The sequence below is a fragment of the Microcaecilia unicolor genome, chromosome 1 (assembly GCF_901765095.1).
Source record: "Microcaecilia unicolor chromosome 1, aMicUni1.1, whole genome shotgun sequence".
In the NCBI taxonomy this organism is placed as follows: domain Eukaryota; kingdom Metazoa; phylum Chordata; class Amphibia; order Gymnophiona; family Siphonopidae; genus Microcaecilia; species Microcaecilia unicolor.
Window position 1 is genome coordinate 207,657 of NC_044031.1, and position 25,024 is coordinate 232,680.

Genomic DNA, 25,024 nt, shown 5'->3' on the forward strand with positions numbered 1-25,024 from the left:
AATGCACAAACTGCTTTTTACCAAGGAGGTGAAGTGGCTTGTAAATACCGCTTGGCTACTTTAGCCCATGATGCAGCCCTTGCGTGGGCGAAACACGGCCAGTGTTGGACTTTTTCATAGACTTTTTTCAAAGGACCTTTTCCTGTGTGATCTTCTCCTTTCATGCTGCTGTTTTGGATTTTGTGGATCACCTGCCCTGTTGTTTTCTTGGACTATTGAATATCCAGGATCGTGCAGGCATGTCCTGGCTGCCAGAGCTTATGTGGGTCCCAGCTGATATTCAGCTAGGAGCCCCATACGACATTTATGCAGGCTCGAAATGAATACCGGCCAGGATCCACATAAGTAGAAACAGGTTCTCTCACCCCCCCCCCCCTCCAATTCCCCCTCTCCCCCCTCATCAGGATCTCACCTCCCTCCCAGCTCTGACATCAGCAAGCATCTGACCAGCACCTCCCCACCCCTCCCCCCGGGCTTACCTTCTACATCCCTGGTGGTCTAAGGAATGATATGGGTAGGAACGATGCCCACTCACTCCCCTGCCTGTCAATTGGTCTTGTAGTTGTTTGGTTTGGGTACCTCCCACAATTTCCTTCACGTCACACACATCTCCCCTTTTACTATCTTTTTCATTTATTTTATTGTCCATTTTCCTCTTTTCTTTAGAGATATAGAATTATATCATTTCATTTATTCATATTTTATCTTTATATTTATTTTCTATATTTCCTTTATGAAACCCCCTGATAAAGGCATATTTTGGCGAAACACAGCCTGTGTTGGGTATTGGTATAACGTGCATCCTGGGTACTGGATTTGAAGATGTTTGTCTGCACACGCCATTACTACTACTACTATTTAGCATTTCTATAGCGCTACAAGGCATACACAGCGCTGCACAAACATAGAAGAAAGACAGTCCCTGCTCAAAGAGCTTACAATCTAATAGACAAAAATAAAGTAAGCAAATCAAATCAATTAATGTGTACAGGAAGGAGGAGAGGAAGGTAGGTGGAGGCAAGTGGTTACAAGTGGTTATGAGTCAAAAGCAATGTTAAAGAGGTGGGCTTTCAGTCTAGATTTAAAGGTGGCCAAGGATGGGGCAAGACGTAGGGGCTCAGGAAGTTTATTCCAGGCGTAGGGTGCAGCGAGACAGAAGGCACGAAGTCTGGAGTTGGCAATAGTGGAGAAGGGAACAGATAAGAAGGATTTTATCCATGGAGCGGAGTGCACAGGAAGGGGAGTAGGGAAGGACGAGTGTGGAGAGATACTGGGGAGCAGCAGAGTGAGTACATTTATAGGTTAGTAGAAGAAGTTTGAACAGGATGCGAAAACGGATAGGGAGCCAGTGAAGCGACTTGAGGAGAGGGGTAGTATGAGTAAAGCGACCCTAGCGGAAGACGAGACGGGCAGCAGAGTTTTGAACCGACTGGAGAGGGGAGAGGTGACTAAGTGGGAGGCCAGCAAGAAGCAGATTGCAGTAGTCTAAATGAGAGGTGACAAGGGTGTGGATGAGGGTTTTGGTAGAGTGCTCGGAAAGAAAGGGGCGGATTTTACGGATGTTGTAAAGAAAGAAATGACAGGTCTTGACGATCTGCTGGATATGAGCAGAGAAGGAGAGAGAAGAGTCAAAGATGACCCCAAGGTTTCGAGCTGAGAAGACAGGGAGAATGAGAGAGCCATCAACAGAAATAGAAAACGGGGGAGTGGGGAGGTGGGTGTGGGGGGAAAAATGAGAAGCTCGGTTTTGGTCATGTTTAATTTCAGGTGGCATTGAGACATCCAGACAGCAATGCCAGGCAAGCAAGCTGAAACTTTGGTTTGGATGCAAGGTGAGATATCAGGGGTAGAAAGGTAGATTTGGGAGTCATCAGCATAGAGATGGTAGGAAAAGCCATGGGATGAGATTAATGAACCAAGGGAAGAAGTGTAGATAGAAAAGAGGAGGGGACCAAGAACAGAACCCTGAGGTACGCCGACAGGCAGAGGGATAGAAGTAGAAGAGGATTGGTGCGGAGGGAGAGGTAGGAAGAGAACCAGGAAAGGACAGAGCCCTGGAATCCAAGTGAGGACAGGGTATCGAGAAGTATGCTGTGATCGACAGTGTTAAAAGCAGCGGAAAGATCAAGAAGAATGAGGATGGAATATTGACCTCTGGATTTAGCCAGTAATAGGTCATTGGAGACTTTAGTAAGAGAAGTTTCGGTTGAGTGGAGAGGGCGAAAACCAGATTGTAGTGGGTCAAGAATAGCATGTGAGGAGAGAAAATCAAGGCAGCGGTGGTGAACAGCATGCTCAAGTAATTTGGAGAGAAAAGGGAGGAGGGAGATGGGTCGGTAATTAGAGGGACAAGTAGGGTCGAGTGAAGGCTACTTAAGGAGAGGTGTGACCACGGCATGTTTAAAGGCAGTAGGGACAGTTGCAGTGGAAAGTGAGAGGTTGAGAATGTGACAGATAAAAGGAATAAGAGAAGGGGAGATGGCATTAAGAAGGTGGGTGGGAATGGGATCAGAGGAACAGGTGGTACATTTTGAGGAAGAAAGGAGAAGTGTAGTTTCCTCTATAGTAACTTCAGGAAAGGAGGAAAAGGAATGAGGGGAAGGAGAGAGAGGGGAACGGACTAGTGGAGGGAGAGGTGGCGAGGTAGAGAATTCAAGGTTTATCTTTTGAACCTTGTCGTGAAAGAATTCAGCAAGGGTCTGAGGAGATAATGAAGGGGGAGTTGGGGGAGTTGGGGGAGGGGGCACCTTGAGGAGAGAGTTCAATGTGGTGAAGAGAAGCCGAGGGTTAGAGCCAAGAGAGTTGGTCAGTTGGATATAATAATCCTGTTTGGCGCGTAAAAGAGCAGATTGGAAGGAGGTCAGCATGAACTTAAAGTGTAAGAAATCAGCAAGGGCCCGAGATTTCCGCCAGAGGCGTTCGGCGGAACAGGTACAGAAACGTAGGTAGCGGATATTAGAAGTCAGCCAAGGTTGGGGTTTTGTACGCCTTATAGGGCGGGTCATCAAAGGTGCAAGTGTGTCTAAGGCAGAGGATAAAGTATTGTTGTAAGAAGAAACAGCCTTGTTGACAGACGTGGATGGTGCCACAGTAGAGAGGAGGTTTGAAACATGGGAGGATAGAGATGAAGGGTCAATATCGTGAAGATTCCTAGATAAATTAGATAAGATAGGACGGGACTGGGAGGGAGGAGATTTAAGTGTGAAAGTTATAAGATGGTGATCAGAGAGGGGAAGATCAGAGGCAAGGAAACTAGAGGATGAACAGTTGGAGGAGAAGATGAGATCAAGACAGTGACCATTTTGATGAGTGGGGGAGGTGGAGCATAGTTGGAGATTAAAGGAGGATGTTAAAGCGAGTAACTTGGAAATATAAGAGTTGGAAGGATCATTAGCAGGAATATTAAAGTCACCAAGGATGAGAGAGGGGGAGGAAGGATCATGGAAGAAGGCAAGCCAGGCATCAAAGTCACTGAGAAAGGATGAAAGGGACTTATCAGGGGGACGATAAATGACCGCTATTCGAAGAGGCAGAGGAGAGAAAAGGCGGATACAGTGGACTTCAAAGGAGGAAAAACAGTGAGATTGAGGTGGAAGAAGGGGTTGAAATCTGGAGGAGGGAGAGAGAAGTAGTCCAACACCGCCCCCGCGACCAGCAGGGCGAGGAGTATGTGAAAAAAGATACCCGCCATGGCAGAGGGCTGCGACTGAAGCAGAGTCATCAGGGCAGAGCCAGGTTTCTGTTATGGCGAGCAGATGGAGGTGACGCGAGATAAAGAGGTCCTGGATATAGGGGAGTTTGTTACAGATAGAGCGGGCATTCCATAGGGCGCAAGAAAGGGCAGAGAAGAGGAGGGGAGTAGAGGAATAGAGATGAGGTTAGAGAGGTCGCGGTGAGATCTGTAGAGTTGAGATAATAGTTGGTGAGGAGGGCCAGGATTGGGATTGATGTCACCGGCTGAGAGTAAGAGAAGGAGTAAAAGAGAGCGGAGGAGAGTCGAAGAGGTGTGGCCACGAAGGCCATCCTGGATTATATTAATAAACTAAACTTTTTGAACTAATTGGACTCCTATGGAACTTTGGAAGGCTAAGTGCTTTGAAAATATGCCTCCAGGTCTTCCTGGTTCTTTTATTTGAACCCGTCCACCCTCTTCATCTGACTCTCCTTTTCTCAAAATGGCAGAATGGTGAGCAGACTACGATATAAATGTGATATATAAATTTAATATATCCAATCCAATCCAATGCAGACTGGAACAGACTTAGGCAGACCAAAGTAATCCAAATATGATTTATTAGCAGAAAGGGTGAATACTATGCCTGACTTGGCTGAGTTTCACCCTTCATGGGCTTCCTCAGGGGCTAAGTAAACTAAACTAAAAAATACATTTATACTGCAATTACCTTGTCAGCTCTATACAGTTTACAAATAAAAAGAGGCCAGGCATACCTGGGAAATAAAGTCAAACCAATCAACCTGACCATTAAAAACAATTTTAAAATGATCATACACCCATAATATTCAATGCAGGAATTTCTCAAATAACCATGTTTTTAGCAATTTCTGACCAGCAGAAGAAAGGGGGTGTTGATGCCCCTGTATAAGTCATTGGTGAGGTCCCACTGGAGTATTGTGTTCAGTTTTGGAGGCCGTATCTTGCTAAAGATGTAAAAAGAATTGAAGCGGTGCAAAGAAAAGCTAGCTCCAATCTCAAAATGGCTGCCACAACCTGCCCTAAAGAGGCCACTAGACCACCAGGGCTTCTAAAAGTAGACCCAGGAATGGCCTCCAGATGGTGGAAGTGCAGAGCTTGTGATGGGGGGAGAAGGCAGAGAGTGGTTGCCTTGTGGGAGCAGGAGGGGGGGAGAGAGAGTGAGGAAGACAATGGTCTCTGTGGCTCTGCAAGGGGAGGGGGCTGAAGGGAAGGGAGAGGTTCTGGATGTGTGTTGGTGGGGGCGTAAGACAATGAGGTGCTGGCCCTGCAAGAGGAGGGGGCTGAAGGGCAGGGAGAGGTTCTGGATGTGTTTGTGGGTGGGGGGGGGGGTGAGGAAGACAATGGGGTGCTGGCCCTGCAAGGGGAGTGGGCTGAAGGGAAGGGTGCTGGCCCTGCAAGGGGAGTGGGCTGCTGGCCCTGGCCCTGCAAGGGGAGTGGGCTGACCCTGCAAGGGGAGTGGGCTGAAGGGAAGGGAGAGGTGCTAGACTTGTGAGGGGCAGGGGGTTGGAGAGAACGGAAGGGAGAGAGGTGCTGGATTTGCAGGGGGAAGGTTGGGGGGAAGAGGAGAGGTGCTGGATTTGCAGGGGGGTTGGAGGGAAGGGGAGTGGAGCTAGATATGCGTGGGGGGGAGGGAAAGGGGAGATGTGCTGGATATGCAGAGAGTTGAAATGAAGAGGAGAGGTGCTGGGCATGTAGGGGGGCTGGATGAAAGAGAGAGAGGTGCTGAACATGTAGTGGGGGGGCTGGATGAAAGGGAGAGAGGTGCTGGACATGTAGGGGGGGCTGGAAGAGAGGTGCTGGATATGCAGAGGATGGCTGAAGGGAAAGGAGAGAAATGTGGACCTGCAAGGAGGGCTGGAGCAAAGAGAGAAAGGTGCTGGACCTATGGGAGGGGTTAGACGGAAGGGAGAGAGATGCTGGATAAGGGGATAAAGGAAGAGGGAGTCAAATGCTAAACCCACAGTGGGAGAAAGAGCCAGATGCATAAGGGGAAGGAAAGAGACAGGAAGAGAAGCTGGTTGGGGTGGGATCAGAGAGGAGAGGGACACATTGGTGTGGAGGAGGGAGAAAGGGGACATAGGGAGGTGTACAGATACAGAAGGGAGATGATGGGCATTAGGTGGGAGTATGAGGAAAGGCACACAAATGTGAGATACTGTATGGGGATGGCAATGGCATATGGGCACAGAGAGGCAATGCCTGACAAGGGGGGGATATGGAATAGAATACAATGCTGGACACTGGAGAGGGGGGAGAGATACCAGACAAGGGGGAGAATAGGAACACAGAAGGGATATGCTGGGCATAGGGTGCATAGGTGCATAGAGGAATGATGATGGATGAACACAGGGGAGATACTGGACAAGGAAATATAGGAAAACAGAGATGGGCGATGGATGATGGACATGGATAAAGAAGAAATGTCAAATGGACAGGAGACCCTGGCAAGTGAGTTAAGAGAACATAGTAACATGGTAACATAGTAGATGACGGCAGAAAAAGACCTGCACGGTCCATCCAGTCTGCCCAACAAGATAACTCATATGTGTCTTACCTTGATTTGTACCTGTCTTTTTCAGGGCACAGACCGTATAAGTCTGCCCAGCAGTATCCCCGCCCCCCCAACCACCAGCCCCGCCTCCCACCACCAGCTCTGGCACAGACCGTATAAGTCTGCCCAGCATTATCCCCGCCTACCAACCACCAGCCCCGCCTCCCACCACCAGCTCTGGCACAGACTGTATAAGTCTGCCCAGCATTATCCCCGCCTCCCACTACCGGCTCTTGCCACCCAATCTCGGCTAAGCTCCTGAGGATCCCTTCCTTCCGAACAGGATTCCTTTATGTTTATCCAACGCATGCTTGAATTCCGTTACCGTTTTCATCTCCACCACCTCCCGTGGGAGGGCATTCCAAGCATCCACTACTCTCTGTGAAAAAATACTTCCTGACAGAGGGAAGCAGAAATCAGACACTGGGACCGATATTTATTTATTTTATTACATTTGTACCCCGCGCTTTCCCACTCATGGCAGGCTCAATACGGCTTACATGGAGCAATGGAGGGTTAAGTGACTTGCCCAGAGTCACAAGGAGCTGCCTGTGCCTGAAGTGGGAATTGAACTCAGTTCCTCAGGACCAAAGTCCACCACCCTAACCACTAGGCCACTCCTCCACTATGACTAGACAACAAAAAGGTACAAAAATTATTTTATTTTTAATGTTGTGAATATAATATGTTGGATTTGCACTGCTACCCTCATTGAAGTTATGGGGAGCATGGTAGGGACAGAGCATGGGTGCATCAGGTTGCTGTTTTTCCTCTTTCAAAAAAGTTGTAGTGCCAACCCATCCAACCTGTTGGCCCACCCAAAAATTGCCTTCTGGCTACGCCACTGTTTTACACAACTTGTTCTGAGGCAGAGTTTGGGCAGAATGCTGGCAGTCATAATTTTATAAAATATGAACATATGCAAGTACTTTATGCCTATACCAGGTCTGTGGCTTCAGTCTAGCCATGATTTCAACCAGTTTACTCCTAGTATTTATAAAGAAACATAGGCACCCCTTTCCTGATGTAATAGGCTAAAAATAGACATCTATCCTGCTTATTTTTGAACGAGAAGGTCGGCCATCTTCCAACACAAATCGGGAGATGGCCGGCCATCTCCTAAGCCTGGCCAAATCGGTATAATCGAAAGCCGATTTTGGCCGGCTTCAACTGCTTTCTGTCGCAGGGCTGGCCAAAGTTCAAGGGGGTGTGTCGGCAGTGTACTGAAAGCGGGACGGGGGCGTGGTTAAGAGATGGTCGGCCTCGGCCGATAATGGAAAAAATAAGGCCGGCCCTGACGAGCATTTAGCCGGCTTTACTTTTTTTGTTCACGACCAAGCCTTGAAAAGGTGCCTGAACTGACCAGATGACCACCGGAGGGAATTGGAGATCACCTCCCCTTACTCCCCCAGTGGTCATCAACCCCCTCCCACCCTAAAAAAAAAAATTTTAAAAACATTTTTTTGCCAGCCTCAAATATCATACCCAGCTCCATGATAGCACTATGCAGGTCCCTGGAGCAGTTTTTAGTGGGTAATGCAGTGCACTTCAGGAAGGCGGACCCAGGCCCATCCCCCCCTACCTGTTACACTTGTGGTGGTAAATGTGAGCCCTCCAAAACCCACCCGAAAACCACTGTACCCACATCTAGGTGCCCCCCTTCATCCCTAAGGGCTATGGTAGTGGTGTACAGTTGTGGGGAGTGGGTGTTGGGGCGGTTTGGGGGGCTCAGCACCCAAGGTCGATGACCTAAAGAATGATACAACCCAATTTCGTACTCAGGAACGTTCATGTATTACTATAATTTATTCTTCCAATTTCTTACTCAGGAACTTTCATGTATTACCATAATTTATTCTTCCTTAACATATATATGCACATGATATATATCTATACCATGATCTGTTCATGTATGTTATGTTACATGTATGTTACCATGTATGTATGCAACTTAACACATTACCATTTGTAATTCTGTTACCCGGAAATGGCAACTGCCATTACGGCAAATGTAAGCCACATTGAGCCTGCAAATTGTTGGGAAAATGTGGGATACAAATGCAACAAATAAATAAATAAATAAAAGGTAAGGGAGCTATGCACCTGGGATCAATTTGTGAAGTCCACTGCAGTGCCCCCTAGGGTGCCCGGTTGGTGTCCTGACATGTGAGGGGGACCAGTGCACTACAAATGCTGGCTCCTACCAAGACCAAATGGCTTGGATTTGGCCGGGTTTGAGATGGCCGCCATTAGTTTCCATTATTAGCGAAAACCAATGGCGGCGATCTCTAATGCCGACGATGTCTAAGGGCGGCCCAAATGTTGAGATTTGGCCGGCCCCGACCGTATTATAGAAACGAAAGATGGCCGGCCATCTTGTTTTGATAATACGGTCGGGTACGCCGCTTTACGGGGTCCTTATAGATGGCCGGCCCCGTTCGATTATCGCCCTCTATGTTGCTTTCACACTTAAGCCATCTGTTATTACATTACCTCCAATCAATGCCAGACATGCATATGTCTTACAAGCTTATAGTTTCTCTATAGGGTAACTTGTGGCACTTACGGTGGATGGGTAATAAGTCTGCACAGTATTCAATATTCCCACTGGACTCTGATTGATTAACATACCAAGCTCTGTACTTGTACATGGAACCATCACTCCATTCCCAGAGATGTGTCTAGAAATGTCAATCCAAGGAATAGCAGAGTCTTAGTAACATGCTACCTTCTAGAGAACATTACTTTGAGAGAAAAATCTTTTCCTGCTGTGGTGCCCTGACAGAGATTTCTAAACAGTATTTTACCCTAACAATATGTTTTCATAAAATTAACCTAAAATAATAATCTTTTAATTGTTTAGAATCCTAAGAAAGAAATATATTAATAAGTAAGGGTTCTCGTAAGAGCATATTCATATAAGCATTCGTTATCCTAGCTTACAGATCTGCCTTGAGAGAAAGAATTAGGATCATAATACCTGAACAGGGTTATGGAGCCCAATCCATACTGGTTTGTTCTTGTCATGTGCTGCTATGTATGAACCTATGATGTTTGCCTCAGATTTACCATGAATGGAAGCCAAGTGTACTCCACGCCCCAAAGACCGGCAATATGACTGTAGGGAAAGAAAAAATTCTCCAGTCAGCAATATAGAAAGGGGAGAGTAGTCTGTATACATACCTACAATGGCCAAGAGGCTGAAGGGAGAGACATCAGTGCTGTGTACAGGCTATTAAAATGGCAGACAGGTGAAAAGGGAGAGGGTTGTGCTCTGTAAAGGGTTCTGTAAAAATAGAGAAATGAGGATTGTGGGATGTATTTCATTCAGGTTTCAACAGCCTCAATTCTGTAAATTGAGAATTCTGTAAATCAGGTACCCAGACAAGATTTCTTGGTCCTCAGTGACCTACTTCCAATCAAAGAGCTACATCAGAAGACTATAAAAATGAAAATGTGCTCCCAGTTAGCTTGGCAGAGTTTAAAAAGGGGTTGGATGGTTTCCTAAAGGATAAGTCCATAGACCGCTACTAAATGGACTTGGGAAAAATCCACAATTTCGGGAATAACTTGTATAAAATGTTTGTATGTTTGGGTAGCTTGCCAGGTGCCCTTGACCTGGATTGGCCGCTGTCAATCCATGCTGGGCTCAATGGACCTTTGGTCTTTTCCCAGTATGAGCCGGGTGGTGGAAGCACCCAGACAGGACTGATGAGGTGCAAGGCCACTTTGTTACAGGCAGAGGTAACTGTATAACAATGTAAGATTCATTTGGTGAACTGAGTTGTTAAGTGAATGGTTGGGTTTGACTGTAAGTGGGGGCGGATGGGGAGAGGTAATTGTGCAACAGCTGGTATGAATGGAAACCGTTGTAATGGGTGGGCAGTTAATGGGAGGAAGCGGGACTAAGGATGGAGTAGCAGATAGGAGACCGACCCAGGCGAATGAAAAGCTTTGAATGACAGACATCATCCCCGGGGGATGAGGTTTAGGCTTTCCACGATTTGAGAGGGGGGAGGGGGGAACCCGAAATCATGAGACCTACACGCTCCTACCAAGTGGGAGATATCCAGGGATTACATATGGGGCAGAGGGTTAGAGGGTAAGGGATGAAGAAAGGGGGGTGGGTAAGGGCGGGAAGGAAGTGGGTAGAGGGGAGGGAGGTAGTAGAACGCAGCTTTTCGTAGCCACATGCACATACAGACTAATGGGGAGGCGGGCGAGGCTGGGCGTCCGTACCCCACACTTACAAAACGAAAGTAACATAGCAACTGTCCAGAACACTAAACAGCGATGGCCAAGGTGACCCGCTTTATATCTTGGAATTTAGGAGGCATAGCAACGCCAGTGAAAAGATCAAAAATATTACAGGCCTTGCAGAGACATAGGGCAGATGTGGCCTGCCTCCAGGAGACTCAACTCTCGGAGGAAGAACATCGTAAGCCGACTCTGTGGGTGCTGTGGGTGCTTGAGCACCCCCAATATAGCGAATGATACATACCTGTAGCAGGTGTTCTCCGAGGACAGCAGGCTGATTGTTCTCACGACTGGGTTGACGTCCACGGCAGCCCCCACCAACCGGAACAAAACTTTGCGGGCGGTCCCGCACGCAGGGTACGCCCACCGCGCATGCGCGACCGTCTTCCCGCCCGTGCGCGACCGTTCCCGCTCAGTTGAATGACAAGCAAAAATGAGTAAAAACGCAACTCCAAAGGGGAGGCGGGCGGGTTTGTGAGAACAATCAGCCTGCTGTCCTCGGAGAACACCTGCTACAGGTATGTATCATTCTCTTTCTCCGAGGACAAGCAGGCTGCTTGTTCTCATGACTGGGGTATCCCTAGCTCTCAGGCTCACTCAAAACAAGAACCCAGGTCAATTGAACCTCGCAACGGCGAGGGCATAACAGAAATTGACCTACGAAGAACAACTAACTGAGAGTGCAGCCTGACCAGAATAAATACGGGTCCTGGAGGGTGAAGTTGGATTTAAACCCCAAATAGATTCTGCAGCACCGACTGCCCGAACCGACTGTCGCGTCGGGTATCCTGCTGGAGGCAGTAATGAGATGTGAATGTGTGGACAGATGACCACGTCGCAGCTTTGCAAATCTCTTCAATAGTGGCTGACTTCAAGTGGGCCACCGACGCTGCCATGGCTCTGACACTATGAGCCGTGACATGACCCTCAAGAGTCAGCCAAGCCTGGGCGTAAGTGAAGGAAATGCAATCTGCTAGCCAATTGGAGATGGTGCGTTTCCCGAGAGCGACCCCTTTCCTATTGGGGTCGAAAGAAACAAACAATTGGGCGGACTGTCTGTGGGGCTGTGTCCGCTCCAAATAGAAGGCCAACGCTTGCTTGCAGACAAATGTGTGCAACTGACGCTCAGCAGGGCGGGTATGCGGTCTGGGAAAGAATGTTGGCAAGACAATTGACTGGTTCAGATGGAACTCTGACACCACTTTTGGCAGAAACTTAGGGTGAGTGCGGAGTACTACTCTGTTATGATGAAATTTGGTATACAGAGCATGAGCTACCAGGGCTTGAAGCTCACTGACCCTACGAGCTGAAGTAACTGCCACCAAGAAAATGACCTTCCAGGTCAAGTACTTCAGATGGCATGAATTCAGTGGCTCAAAAGAAGGTTTCATCAGCTGGGTGAGGACGACGTTGAGATCCCATGACACTGCAGGAGGCTTGACAGGGGGCTTTGACAAAAGCAAGCCTCTCATGAAACGAACGACTAAAGGCTCTCCAGAGATGGCTTTACCCTCTACACGAAGATGGTAAGCACTAATCGCACTAAGGTGATTCCTTACTGAGTTGGTCTTGAGGCCAGACTCTGATAAGTGCAGAAGGTATTCAAGCAGGTTCTGTGCGGCAACTGATGGAGAGGCGGATGACATCTTCTAGATTCCCGGTGGCCTGGCACCACTGGGAAGCTAGGGTCCATTGAGCAGATCTCATGTGAAGACGAGCCAAGGGAGTCACATGAACTGTGGAGGCCATATGACCTAGGAGTCTCAACATCTGCCGAGCTGTGACCTGCTGAGACGCTCTGGTCTGGGAAGCGAGGGACAGGAGGTTGTGGGCCCTCGCTTCGGGAAGAAAGGCCTGAGCCGTCTGAGAATTCAGCAGAGCTCCTATGAATTCCAGAGATTGGACTGGCAGGAGATGGGACTTTGGGTAATTTATCACAAACCCCAGCAGCTCCAGGAGGTGAATAGTGCACTGCATGGACCGGAGAGCTCCCGCCTCCGAGGTGTTCTTGACCAGCCAATCGTCGAGATATGGGAACACGTGCACTCCCAACTTGCGTAGATACGCCGCAACCACCACGAGGCACTTCGTGAACACCCGTGGGGCAGAGGCGAGCCCAAAGGGCAGCACACAATACTGAAAGTGCCGTGCGCCCAGGCGGAATCTGAGATACTGTCTGTGAGCTGGCAGTATCAGGATGTGGGTGTATGCGTCCTTTAAATCCAGGAAACATAGCCAATCGTTTTTCTGAATCATTGGCAGAAGGGTGCCCAAGGAAAGCATCCTGAACTTCTCTTTGACCAGATATTTGTTCAGGCATCTCAGGTCTAGGATGGGGCGCATCCCCCCTGTTTTCTTTTCCACAAGGAAGTACCTGGAATAGAATCCCTGCCCTTCCTGCCCGGGTGGCACGGGCTCGACCGCATTGGCGCTGAGAAGGGCGGAGAGTTCCTCTGCAAGTACCTGCTTGTGCTGGAAGCTGAAGGATTGAGCTCCCGGAGGACAATTTGGAGGAGGGGAAGCCAAATTGAGGGCGTATCCGCACCGCACTATTTGGAGAACCCACTGGTCGGAGGTTATGAGAGGCCACCTTTGGTGAAAAAATTTTAACCTCCCCCCGACTGTTAGATCGTCCGGTACGGACACTTTGATGGCGGCTATGTTCCCATGGATCCAGTCAAAAGCCCATCCCCGTTTTTTGCTGTGGAGGCGCAGGGGGCAGCTTAGGCGCACGCTGTTGACGGGAACGAGCACGCTGGGGCTGTCCCTGTGCCTGATGAGGCCTTCGGGCCGGCTGGTTGTACCTACGCTTGTTGTAGGCGTAGGGCGCAGCCTGCCTGGCCCGGGAAAAACGTCCACCAGCTGAGGTGGATGCTGAAGGCGCCCGGTGGGAGAGTTTGTCGAGGGCGGTTTCCCGCTGGTGTAGTTGGTCCACCAACTGCTCGACCTTCTCACCAAAAATATTATCCCCCCGGCAAGGGACATCAGCCAGCCTCTGCTGGGTGCGGTTGTCCAGTTCAGAGGCACGCAGCCATGAGAGCCTGCGCATCACTATACCTTGGGCCGCAGCACGAGATGCCACATCACAGGTGTCATATATACCCCTGGACAGGAACTTTCTGCACGCCTTCAGCTGCCTGACCACCTCCTGAAAAGGCCTGGACTGCTCCGGGGGGGGGCTTGTCGACCAGGTCCGCCAGTTGCTTCACATTATTCCGCATGTGTATGCTCGTGTAGAGCTGGTAGGACTGGATGCGGGTCACGAGCATTGAAGATTGGTAGGCCTTCCTCCCAAACGAGTCCAGAGTGCAAGACTCCCGCCCCGGGGGCGCCGAGGCGGTATCCCTCGAACTCCGTGCCCTCTTGAGAGCAGAGTCCACGACCGCCATGAGGCAATTGAGTCCGCATTAACTCTGGGTCAGAGTGGATCCTGTATTGGGACTCCGCTTTCTTGGGGATGGTGGGATTAGATAATGGTCTCAACCAGTTCCGAAGCAGTGTCTCTTTGAGGACATTGTGCAACGGCACCGTGGAGGACTCTCTAGGTGGTGATGGATAGTCGAGGACCTCGAGCATCTCAGCCCTCGGCTCATCCACAGAGACCACGGGGAAGAGAATGCAAATCGACATATCCCTGACAAAGGAGGCAAAGGAGAGGCTCTCAGGTGGCGAGAGCTTTCTCTCTGGTGAAGGAGTGGGGTCGGAGGGAAGGCCCACAGACTCCTCTGAGGAGAAATATCTGGGGTCCTCCTCCTCCCCCCACGAGGCCTCTTCCTCGGTGTTGGACATGAGCTCCTGCAGCTCAGTCCTCAACCGGGCCCAGCTCGACGTCGAGGCACCGAGGCCTCGGTGGCGTCGTTGAGCGGTGGACTCCCGCGCCGGCGGGGATGAAGCTCCCTCCATCGACGTTGACGGGGACTCCACCTGCGTGGCGGTCGAGACCGGCGCTGCAAGCGGCGTCGGCGTCGAAGGCCTCGGCACCGGGCTAGAGCACGCCAGCGCCTCCCTCAACGACGCCGAGGGCGCAAGCACTCCCGGCGCCCGCACAGTCTGGCGCATCAGCCCTTCCAGGATCCCCGGAAGGATGGCACTCGTCTAGGCCCGCTGTCGGGAAAGGCGAGGGGGCCGGTAGAGGTGTCGATGCCGGAAGCTGGTCGGGTCCAGGAGACGGCACTGAAGTGCTGGCACCCTGGCGTGATGATACCTCTACCACAGAGGGGGACCTCTCCTCTCGGCGCTGTCACTTCCTCGGCGTCGAATCATCCCTGGCGCCGGGAGCCATATGCGCCGTGGGTGACCGATGACGGTGCTTCTTTGCCTTTTTTCGGTGCCCGTCATCGGCGCTTGGTGGAATTGAAGAGGAGGAAGTAGATCCCCCCCGGCCTCGAGGGATCGGGTCTGACAGGGTTCGGTCCCGAGGGCCCTGGGTAGAAGGAGTGACCGGGGCCGATTGCCCATGTGGCCGCTCACCCCTGCCGTCTCCGGAAGACCGGCGGGCCGACGGGACCTGTGCTCCTGGGGTCGGTGCCGTCAGTGCCGATTTCGTGGACATCGGTACCGGTACCGAAGATCCAGCCGTCGACACCGATGCCGTCGAAGTCGACGTCGAGGGGCCGGCGCAAGTTCCAAAAAGATGGTCCCGTAGAACTTGCCTCGCCACCTGTGTCCATTTCCGGAGACCGAGACACAAGGTACACGTCTTGATATCGTGCTCCAGCCCGAGGCACTGGAGGCACCAAGCGTGAGTGTCGGTCTGCGAGATATGCCGGCCGCACCGACCACACTTCTTAAATTCACTCGGGACTCGAGGACATCGACGGAAAAATCGCGTCGGCGAAGTCAAAGTCGTCGATGGTGGCGGTAAAATTCATGCCTCGAAAAATAAATCGACCACGCGGCCACAAGGCCGCAACGAGACGTCCCCTCTAAAAAGACGAGGGAAACAAAGTTCTTTTTTTTTTTTTTTAAACAAAATAAAACAGAAAAGTGAATAAAACAGAACAAAGAAAAGCTCGCGGCGAACGCGCGATCCGATTTCCGGGGCTGACAGAGAGAGAGACGAACGCGGCTCTCTCCAGCGCGGAAAAGAAAAGAGCTGAGCGGGAATGGTCGCGCACGGGCGGGAAGACGGCCGCGAATGCGCGGTGGGCGTACCCTGCGTGCGGGACCGCCCGCAAAGTTTTGTTCCGGTTGGTGGGGGCTGCCGTGGACGTCAACCCAGTCGTGAGAACAAGCAGCCTGCTTGTCCTCGGAGAATGAGAAAATTCCTTGTATGTGTCCAAGGAAGGGTTATTTCCACTGGGCTTAGCACCCCCAATAATTTTGAAAAGTTGGCTCCTATGGCTGAAACGGTCGTGGGTGGGGGAGGTCTTCTCAGCCTCGGCGGAAGGCAGAGCACGGGGAGTAGCTATTTTAATCAGGAAAGGCATTGCGGCAAAGGCAGAGCTAGTCACGGCAGATCCCCAGGGGAGATATGTCCTGGTTCACCTGTGGCTCAAGGGCAGGGAATTCCTGGTGGTCTCCTTCTACGGCCTCAATACTTACATGCCAACTTTCCTCCAGTCTATAGTAAAGCAATGAGCCCCATATCCCACGCTGAAGCTGCTGGTGTGTGGGGATTTTAATTTAATAGCAGATCCGGGGGTAGACACCACAAATCCACAGGGCGCACCGCAAGGAGGGAGTAGAAAAAGGGCCCTCCAGACATTTATGTGCACTCTGAATCTGGTGAATGCTTGGAGAGCCTTGCACCCAGAAACAAAAGACTATACCCATTTTTCTAGGGCACATGGCACCAGCTCTAGGATCAATTACATATTGATGGACAGACTGGCATTTTCATGGGTGCGAAACACAGGAACAGGCCCTACAGAGGTATTGGACCACGCGATTGTATGGCTGGAGATAGAGGTCCCAGAGTATTATCAGCGCACAGGGGGATGGAGATACCCAGGGTACTTACATGGGGACAAGGAATTCGCACATTATTTAAATGCTAAATGCGGGGAATATGAGAGGTTTAACAAGCAACATGCAATAAACCCGAAGCTTTATTGGATGGCCACTAAAGCGGTTATAAGGGGAGACATAATAGCATTTATCCAAGCACGCAAGAAAAAGCAGGCTAGAGCGATCTTACAATTGGAGGCCCAACTCCAGAAGACCAAAAGAAAATACATAAGGGCCCCGACTGCGGCAAATAAAGAACAGTACTTAGTTGCTCAGGTGACTCTCAATTCCCTTACCCACAGCCAAACCACGAGATCTTTAATGTATTATAAGTGCAGATTGCAGCGGTTTGGCAATAAAGCAGGCGCTATGCTAGCATGGCTGATTAAAACGGGTGGATCGGGGCGGGTGATTACTACAATACAGGACCACAGGGGTGTGTGTGACAAAACATAAAAGTGAGGACATAGGGCAGATATTCCATGATTATTTTAGTACGCTCTATGGGGGTGTGCGGGGAAGGAATACAGAAACCCTAGTAGGCTATTTAGAACGGGTAGGCCTCCCTAGACTCCAGACACAGCACATAGATATGCTAAATAGCCCCATTACCAGAAAGGAATTGCAGGATACCATCAAAACACTGGCTTTGAGCTCAGCCCCAGGACCGGATGGCTTCATGGGAGAATACTATAAGATCTTACCAAAGCCAGGGCTGGAGGCGATGGGGAAATACCTGGAACAAGTGATTGAGGATAAGGAATTCCCACTATATGCGAACGAAGCCCTGATTACCTTGGTACCAAAACCGGGGAAAGATGGAGCACTCCCCGGGTCTTATAGGCCTATCTCCTTGATCAATGTCGATGTAAAAATCTTGGCCTGTATACTCGCTACCCGCTTGGGGCAATTGCTCCCTGATCTTATAGGAGAAGAACAAGTGGGTTTTGTGAGGAACAGGCAAGTAGGAAGCAATGTCAGACGCCTCTTGTTGGCGATGGCAAAGTGCCAACAAGAACAGGAATCAGCATTGATCCTTAGTTTCCTTAGTTTGGACACCGAACAGGCGTTTGACAAGGTGGACTGGGGATACCTGTTTGGGCTGTTAACCTATATGGGATTACAGGGGTGGTTTGGAGACACACTATGGGCACTGTATAATAACCCCCGAGCAGCTGTTCTGGTGAATGGAGTAAAAGGAAAATCCTTTGAGGTCCGACAGGGAACTAGGCAGGGATGCCCCCTTTCACCCCTCCTCTTTGTCTTGGCAATGGAACCCTTGCTCCGTGCTTTGCGGATGGATGGGGAGGAGAGGGGGGTACCGCTGGAGGGAGGCACAGTTAAAGCTTTGGCGTTTGCTGATGACCTCCTTGTGATTACCCAGCGGCAGGAACACTCAGTAACCAGGATTTTAGGGGTGGTGGGAGACTTTGGGGCCCTCTCAGGATACACATTGAATATTCGAAAATCTAGAGCATTGCAGGTGTTGCAGGGTGATACCATCAGGCAAAGGTTGACATTGCCCATGGAGTGGGAGACAGAGGCAATAAAGTACCTAGGAGTCACAATTCCCCGAGAGCTCCCACAAATGTATGAGTGGAATGTGAGAAAGTTGTTGAATGACACAAAGCTGAGGCTGCAAATGTGGCAAGGATTCCCCATTTCACTCCTGGGTAGGATAGCTCTCTATAACATGGTGATTGTACCCAGGTGGCTGTATGTATTCCAGACTTTGCCTTTATACCTGGCCAAGGCGGATGAAAAGAGACTCAATAAAATTTTGCAGGCTTTCTTGTGGGTGCAGAAAAAGCCAAGAACAGCACTGTCAACTCTGTACTTGCCGGTGGAATTTGGAGGCTTGGGATTGTTGAACTTGAACTATATGACAATTCCCAGTGGACTGAGACACTTGAATGACTGGCTCAGACGTACACAATACTTTACCCCAACCTGCCTTGAATTGGAGGAGGTGAATCTGTTGCTTCTTCCTCTTCAACATCAACAAATTTCGCCCTTTCCTCACTGAGCACACCACCCGAACTCTAGTCCACGCCCTCATTACCTCTCGCCTCGACTACTGCAACCTACTCCTCACTGGCCATCTATCCCCCCTTCAATCCGTTCAGAACTCTGCCGCACGTCTTATATTCCGCCAAAACCGTTATTCTCATATCACCCCTCTCCTCAGATCACTTCACTGGCTTCCGATCAGATACCGCATACAATTCAAGCTTCTCCTCCTTACTTACAAATGCACTCACTCTGCTGCTCCTCACTACCTCTCTACCCTCATCTCCCCCTACGTTCCTGCCCATAACCTCCGCTCACATGACAAATCCCTCCTCTCAGTACCCTTCTCTACCACTGCCAACTCCAGGCTCCACCCATTTTACTTTGCCTCACCCTATGCCTGGAACAATCTTCCTGAACCCCTACGCCAAGCCCCCTCCCTACCCATCTTCAAATCCTTGCTTAAAGCTCACCTCTTCAATGCTGCTTTCGGAACCTAACCTTTCAAACATATAGGCTGCCCCAATCTGCCTGACCTATCAGATTGACTGTACATTTGTCTTTTAGATTGTAAGCTCCTTGAGCAGGGACTGTCCTTCCATGTTAAATTTGTACAGCGTTGCGTAACCCTAGTAGCGCTTTAGAAATGTTAAGTAGTAGTAGTAGACTCTTGTAGGCTTTGTTGAAGAGATGTGTTTTCAAAGCTTTGCGGAAGCTGGTTAGATTGTTCATGGTTTTCAGGGCCATGGGTAAAGCGTTCCAAAACCGTGTGCTTTTGTACGCAAAGGTAGTAGCATAAGCCTGTTTGTATTTCATTCCTTTACAGCTGGGAAAGTTCAGATTGAGGAATTTGCGGGCCGATCTTTTGGCGTTTCTGGGCGGTAGGTCCACTAGGTTTAACATATAGAGTGGGGCATCTGCGTGAATGATTTTGTGTACAGTCGTGCAGATCTTGAACTCAATTCGTTCCTTGAGCGGAAGCCAGTGCAGTTTCTCTCTTAGGGGCTTCGCACTTTCATATTTAGGTTTTCCAAAAATGAGTCTGGCTGCAGTGTTCTCGGCTGTTTGGAGTTTTTTAATGGTCTGTTCTTTACAGCCTGCGTACAGAGCGTTACAGTAGTCCAAGTGGCTTATTACTAATGACTAGGGTGTGGAAGATGTTTCTTGGGAAAAAAGGTTTTATTCTTTTGAGTTTCCACATCAATTGGAACATTTTTTTCGTTGTATTCTTCACGTGGGCATCGAGTGTGAGGTTTCGATCAATGGTGACTCCAAGAATTTTCATATTTTCTGAGATAGGAAGTGTGCAGTAGGGTGTAATTATAGTGGGGTAGTTGTTTGTGTTGAATTGGGAAGTGAGAACTAGACATTGAGTTTTTTCTGCATTAAATTTTAACTGGAATGAGTCCGCCCATGAGTGCATGATCTGGAAGCTCTGGTTAATCTCGTTGGTTATTTCGTTTAAGTTGTTTAAGTGACATGGGAGTGGAAGTCAAGTAGCTAAAGCATGAGAGCTGCGGACTATAACTGTGACAGGGAGCGGGAGGGGAGCTGGGTAAGAGGGGGAAGGGGAAAGAGGGAGGGAGGGGGAGGGAGAAAAATGTAAAAAAGTTATTGGAGAACGAGCAGTAGTAGGTCAGATCAGGGGTGAACGGCAGAGAGCATTGGGAGGCTATTTGGCAGGTAATGCGTTTAAATGACTTAGATACTGCAGTGACCTGTGTTAGATATGCAAACTGTTCATAACCCTAATGGAAATGTTGTTTTGTGGTTTTCCAATAAAAAATTATTGAAACATAAATTTGATCTTACGGGGAGATCACGTGATGAGTTGAGGAGAGCAGGCATGTGAGAGCTCTTCTCAGGGACCCTATTACCTACCTGACCGCTCATGGCTACCACTACATTTTGAAAATAATCCTTCCTCGTTGGATTTAGCGCCCTTGGTGTATGGATCTATTTGTGGTGCAAGTCAATGCGGCAATGCTGGGAAAATCTAGCAAAAAGGAACCAGAGAAGCCCTGGGGAGCAAGTGACTCCAAGATGGCGCCGAGCCCGCATGCGGCAACACTGATTTTTACATCACCTCAGTTAAACCAACTCACGGAGGCGGTCAAGAAAACAATGGAACCACAATTATTCCAACTCTCTGAACAGCTCTCCAGTTTAGCAAACTTGCTGGAAGACACTACCCACCGAACTGGGGAGCTGGAGAAGAGGGTGTCAGCAATAGAAGACACAGAGGGAGACATTTCAGATCAACTGAAAATGCTCCACAAGCTGATTAAAGAACAGTCACAATATCTTGATCACCTAGAAATTAGATCATGCAGATTTAATCTTCGGATTAATGGACTTCCAGAAACACTTCCAGATCAAAACCTACCTGCTTTGTTGGAGCGATGGTGAGATGTGTACCTGGGGGCATTTTATAAAGTCCACTGCAGTGCCCCCAAGGATGCCCTATTGCTTTCCTGGGATGTCACTTTTCCACTATTCTACCTGATGCCTTGTGTCTACTGTTTATCAGTAGATTTGGGCTTTGAATTCAGATCTATAGATGTACCTCTCGCCTTGACTACTGCAACTTACTCCTCACCGGCCTCCCACTTAGCCATCTATCCCCCCTTCAATCTGTTCAGAACTCTCATATTCCGCCAGAACCGATATACTCATATCACCCCTCTCCTCAGGTCACTTCACTGGCTTCCAATCAGATACCGCATTCAGTTCAAGCTTCTCCTTCTTACCTACAAATGCACTCAGTCTGCTGCCCCTCACTACCTTTCTACCCTCATCTCCCCTTACGTTCCCGCCCGTAACCTCCGTTCACAGGACAAATCCCTCCTCTCAGTACCCTTCTCCACCACTGCCAACTCCAGGCTCCGCTCATTCTGCCTCGCCTCACCCTATGCTTGGAACAAACTTCCTGAGCCCCTATGCCAAGCCCCCTCCCTGCCCATCTTCAAGTCTTTGCTTAAAGCCCACCTCTTCAATGCTGCGTTAGGCATCTAACTCTTACCGTTCAGTAAATCCAGACTGCCCCAATTTGACTGCCCCTATCGGACTGACTGTTCACTTGTCTTTTAGATTGTAAGCTCTTTGAGCAGGGACTGTCCCTCTATGTTAAATTGTACAGCGCTGCGTAACCCTAGTAGTGCTTTAGAAATGTTAAGTAGTAGTAGTAGTAAAAGGAGGACTCATTACATATATCTAAATACCAGAGTACTATTTTTCCATACTTCATAGCAAGTGTGTACATTCCCTGATTACCTGTCCCAATAAAACTGAAGCTTTTACCTCCTCAGTGCAGGTAAATGGTTTCAGTCCTGTGTGGATTGTCTGATGCCTTGTGAGGCTTTCTTTCTAACCAAAGCTTTTACCACACTCAGGACATGTAAATGGTTTAACTCCTGTGTGTATTCTCTGGTGCATTGTGAGGTTTACCTTCTGACCAAAGCTTTCACCACACTTCTATACATGCAAATGGTTTCTCTCCCGTGTGGACTCTGATGCACTTTGAGATTTACATTACATCCAAAGCTTTTACCACACATGTGAATGGTTTCATTCTATTGTGGATTTTCTTGTGTATTTTGTATGTTTTGCATTTGGACATTTTTTGTTTAAAAATGTACCAAAAAATAAAACATCCGAATCACAAAACGTTTTTCCTCACAGCATTTTCAAAAGGAAAAGATAGACATTTTTTTAGTAGAAAATGACCTCCTTTCCTGTTCTGATTTTGGACGTTTTACAAAAAACGTCCAAATTCAGACTTAGAAGTCATATCCAAAATACACCCCTTGTGCATTTGACTTGTCTTTTAGACAAGGTCACAAGGAGCTGCAGTGGGAATCAAACCCATGTTGTCAGGATCAAAGCCCACTGCAGTAACCATTAAGCCACTCTCCATTTTGGACATTTTTTGTTTGAAAATGGACCTAAAAAATAAAACGTCCAAATCACAAAACGTTTTTGCAAACAGTATTTTCAAAAGGAAAAGGTAGACGGTTTTTTATTGTAGAAAATGACCTTTCCTTTTCTGATTTGGGACGGGAAGGCGGTAGAACTAGAGGACATGAATTGAGGTTGAAGGGGGGCAGACTAAGGAGTGATGTCAGGAAGTATTTTTTCACAGATAGGGTGGTGGATATGTGGAATGCCCTCCTTCAGGGGGTGGTGGAGATAAAAACGGTAATGGAATTCAAACATGTTGGGATAAACACAAAGGAATCCTGTTTAGAAGGAATGGTTCCATGGAATCTTAGCGGACATTGGGTGGCAACACCAGTAATTGGAGAGTAAAACCATTGCTGGGTAGACTTCTACGGTCTGCACCCTGATCGTGGCTGAATAGATATGGATGGGCTGCAGTGTAAATTTTAAGGAGCTTCAACGTTAGCTTCAGAACTTTTAGTACAAGAACAGTGGTGGACAGACTTTTATGGTCTGTGTCCTGAGAAAGGCAAGGACAAATCAAACTTGGGTATACATATAAAGTATTACATACCATGTAAAATGAGTTTATCTTGTTGGGCAGACTGGATGGACTATTCAGGTCTTTATCTGTCGTCATTTACTATGTGACTATGAGGCTTATTTTTGAAAGAGAAAAACGCCCAAATTCCGACCTAAATCGGGAGATGGACGTCTTTCTCTTGTGGGTGCCCAAATCGGTATAATCGAAAGCCGATTTTGGGCGTTTCCAACTGCACTCCATCGCGGGAACGCATAAAGTTGACGGGGGCGTGTCGGAGGCGTGGTGAAGGCGGGACTGAGGCGTGGTTATCGGCTGAGCAGAGATGTGCGTGCTCGGCCGATAATGGAAAAAAGAAAGGCGTTTTCAGAGAGAATTTAGGTCACTTTTGTTGGACCCGTTTTTTTCACGAACAGGTCCCAAAAAAGTGCCCTAAATGACCAGATGACCACCGGAGGGAACCGGGGATGACCTCCCCTGACTCCCCCAGTGGTCACTAACCCCCTCCCACCAAAAAAAAAACGAATGTTAAACACTTTTTTTCCAACTTGTAAGCCAGCCTCAAATGTCATCCCCAGCTCCATGACAGCAGTATGCAGGTCCCCGAAGTAATTTTAGTTTAGTTAGTGCTGTGCTGGACCCGACGTCCCTGACTGCACTTGCTTGCTTGTTTTTTTTTTTCTTCCGATTTTTCCTCTCTACATGGGTCCCGCGCAGCACCAACTAAAGTAAAATTGCTCTGGGGACCTGCATACTACTGTCATGGAGCTAGGTATGATATTTGAGGCTGGCATAGAGGTATCTCAGGGGGACCAGTGCACTACAAATGCTGGCCCCTCCCACAACCAAATGCCTTGGATTTGGTCGTTTTTGAGCTGGGACGCTTCGGTTTCGATTATCGCTAAAAAACAAAAACGCCCAGCTCAAAAAACGCCCTAATCCAATGTATTTTCGAAAAAAAAGATGGACGTCCATTTTTTTCGAAAATACAGTTCGGACCCGTTCTCGGAGATGGACGTTTTTACAAATGGGCGTTCGCGTTCGATTATGCCCCTCTATGTATATGTAAATATCTGCCTAACGTACATGTCATGTCTTTGCAGAATATATTTAAACACTGTGTCTGGAGACACATTGGCCGACATTCAGTGTTATTTTACCGGCCAGGAACAATCTGAATATTGGGCCCTCTGTGTCCCACATGTTTTTAACATTTCATGGGTATCTAGATAATTTATTTGTGGGTTTTATTTTGGGGTAATAAGTGATATTGAATTTTGCTTCCTACATTAGATAATGCATTTTTATTTGTATTTCTCCTGTGCTGTATTGCTTATAGAGAATGTGATTTCTTAGTGTTTCTTTTTCTAATTGTCGGTCCTTTATTCTGTCATTGGTGAGGACCGGTCTGTGCTCTGTGAGTGACTGAAGTAAGAGATTTAAAAACGTCAGTGTTTCCAAAGTTTCCATAAGTGTGAATGTGGTTTATGTTGACGCAGAACTGTTTACTTAGAAATCCATCAAAAAGTTCACTCTAAGGCATTATTTGGTATTCTCCTAAAAACACCTATATGCCTAGTGCCCCCCTCCCCCCATGTTAACTCTGGACCCCTGCTAACAATTCAGGTTAACAGTAAAGTAACGTGTCTCATCTGCTCGTAACCTTGGGGTCATCTTCGACTCCTCCCCCTCCTTCTCTGCACATATTCAACAGATTGCCAAAACCTGTCGTTTCTTCCTTTATAGTGTCGCCACAATTCGCCCTTTCCTTTCTGAACACTCTATCAGAACCCTCATCCACACTCTCATCACCTCTCGCTTTGATTACTGTAACTTGCTTCTCACAGGTCTTCCACTCAGCCACCTCTCCTCTTCAATCTGTTCAAAATTCTACTGCATGACTAATATTTCGCCAAAGTCGTTATGCCCATATCAGCCCTCTCCTCAAGTCACTTCACTGGCTCCCTATCCATTTCCGTATAAAATTCAAGCTCCTCATTGACTTATAAGTGCATTCACTCTACAGCCCCTCACTACCTCACTACCTCTCCACCCTCATCTC

General features: G+C 48.5%; 1 protein-coding gene across 1 annotated transcript in view; it reads right to left on the minus strand.

The window, feature by feature from the left end:
• Positions 1–25,024, minus strand: part of LOC115460003 (regenerating islet-derived protein 4-like) — an 87,063-nt gene that overhangs the window by 56,312 nt on the left and 5,727 nt on the right. Inside the window, exons 2-3 of the mRNA XM_030189865.1 lie at positions 9,247–9,384; positions 8,898–8,947 (exon numbers count right to left, since the gene is read on the minus strand). Of these exons, the coding sequence (XP_030045725.1) occupies positions 8,898–8,947; positions 9,247–9,384 (188 nt within the window). The remainder of the gene's footprint in view (positions 1–8,897; positions 8,948–9,246; positions 9,385–25,024) is intronic.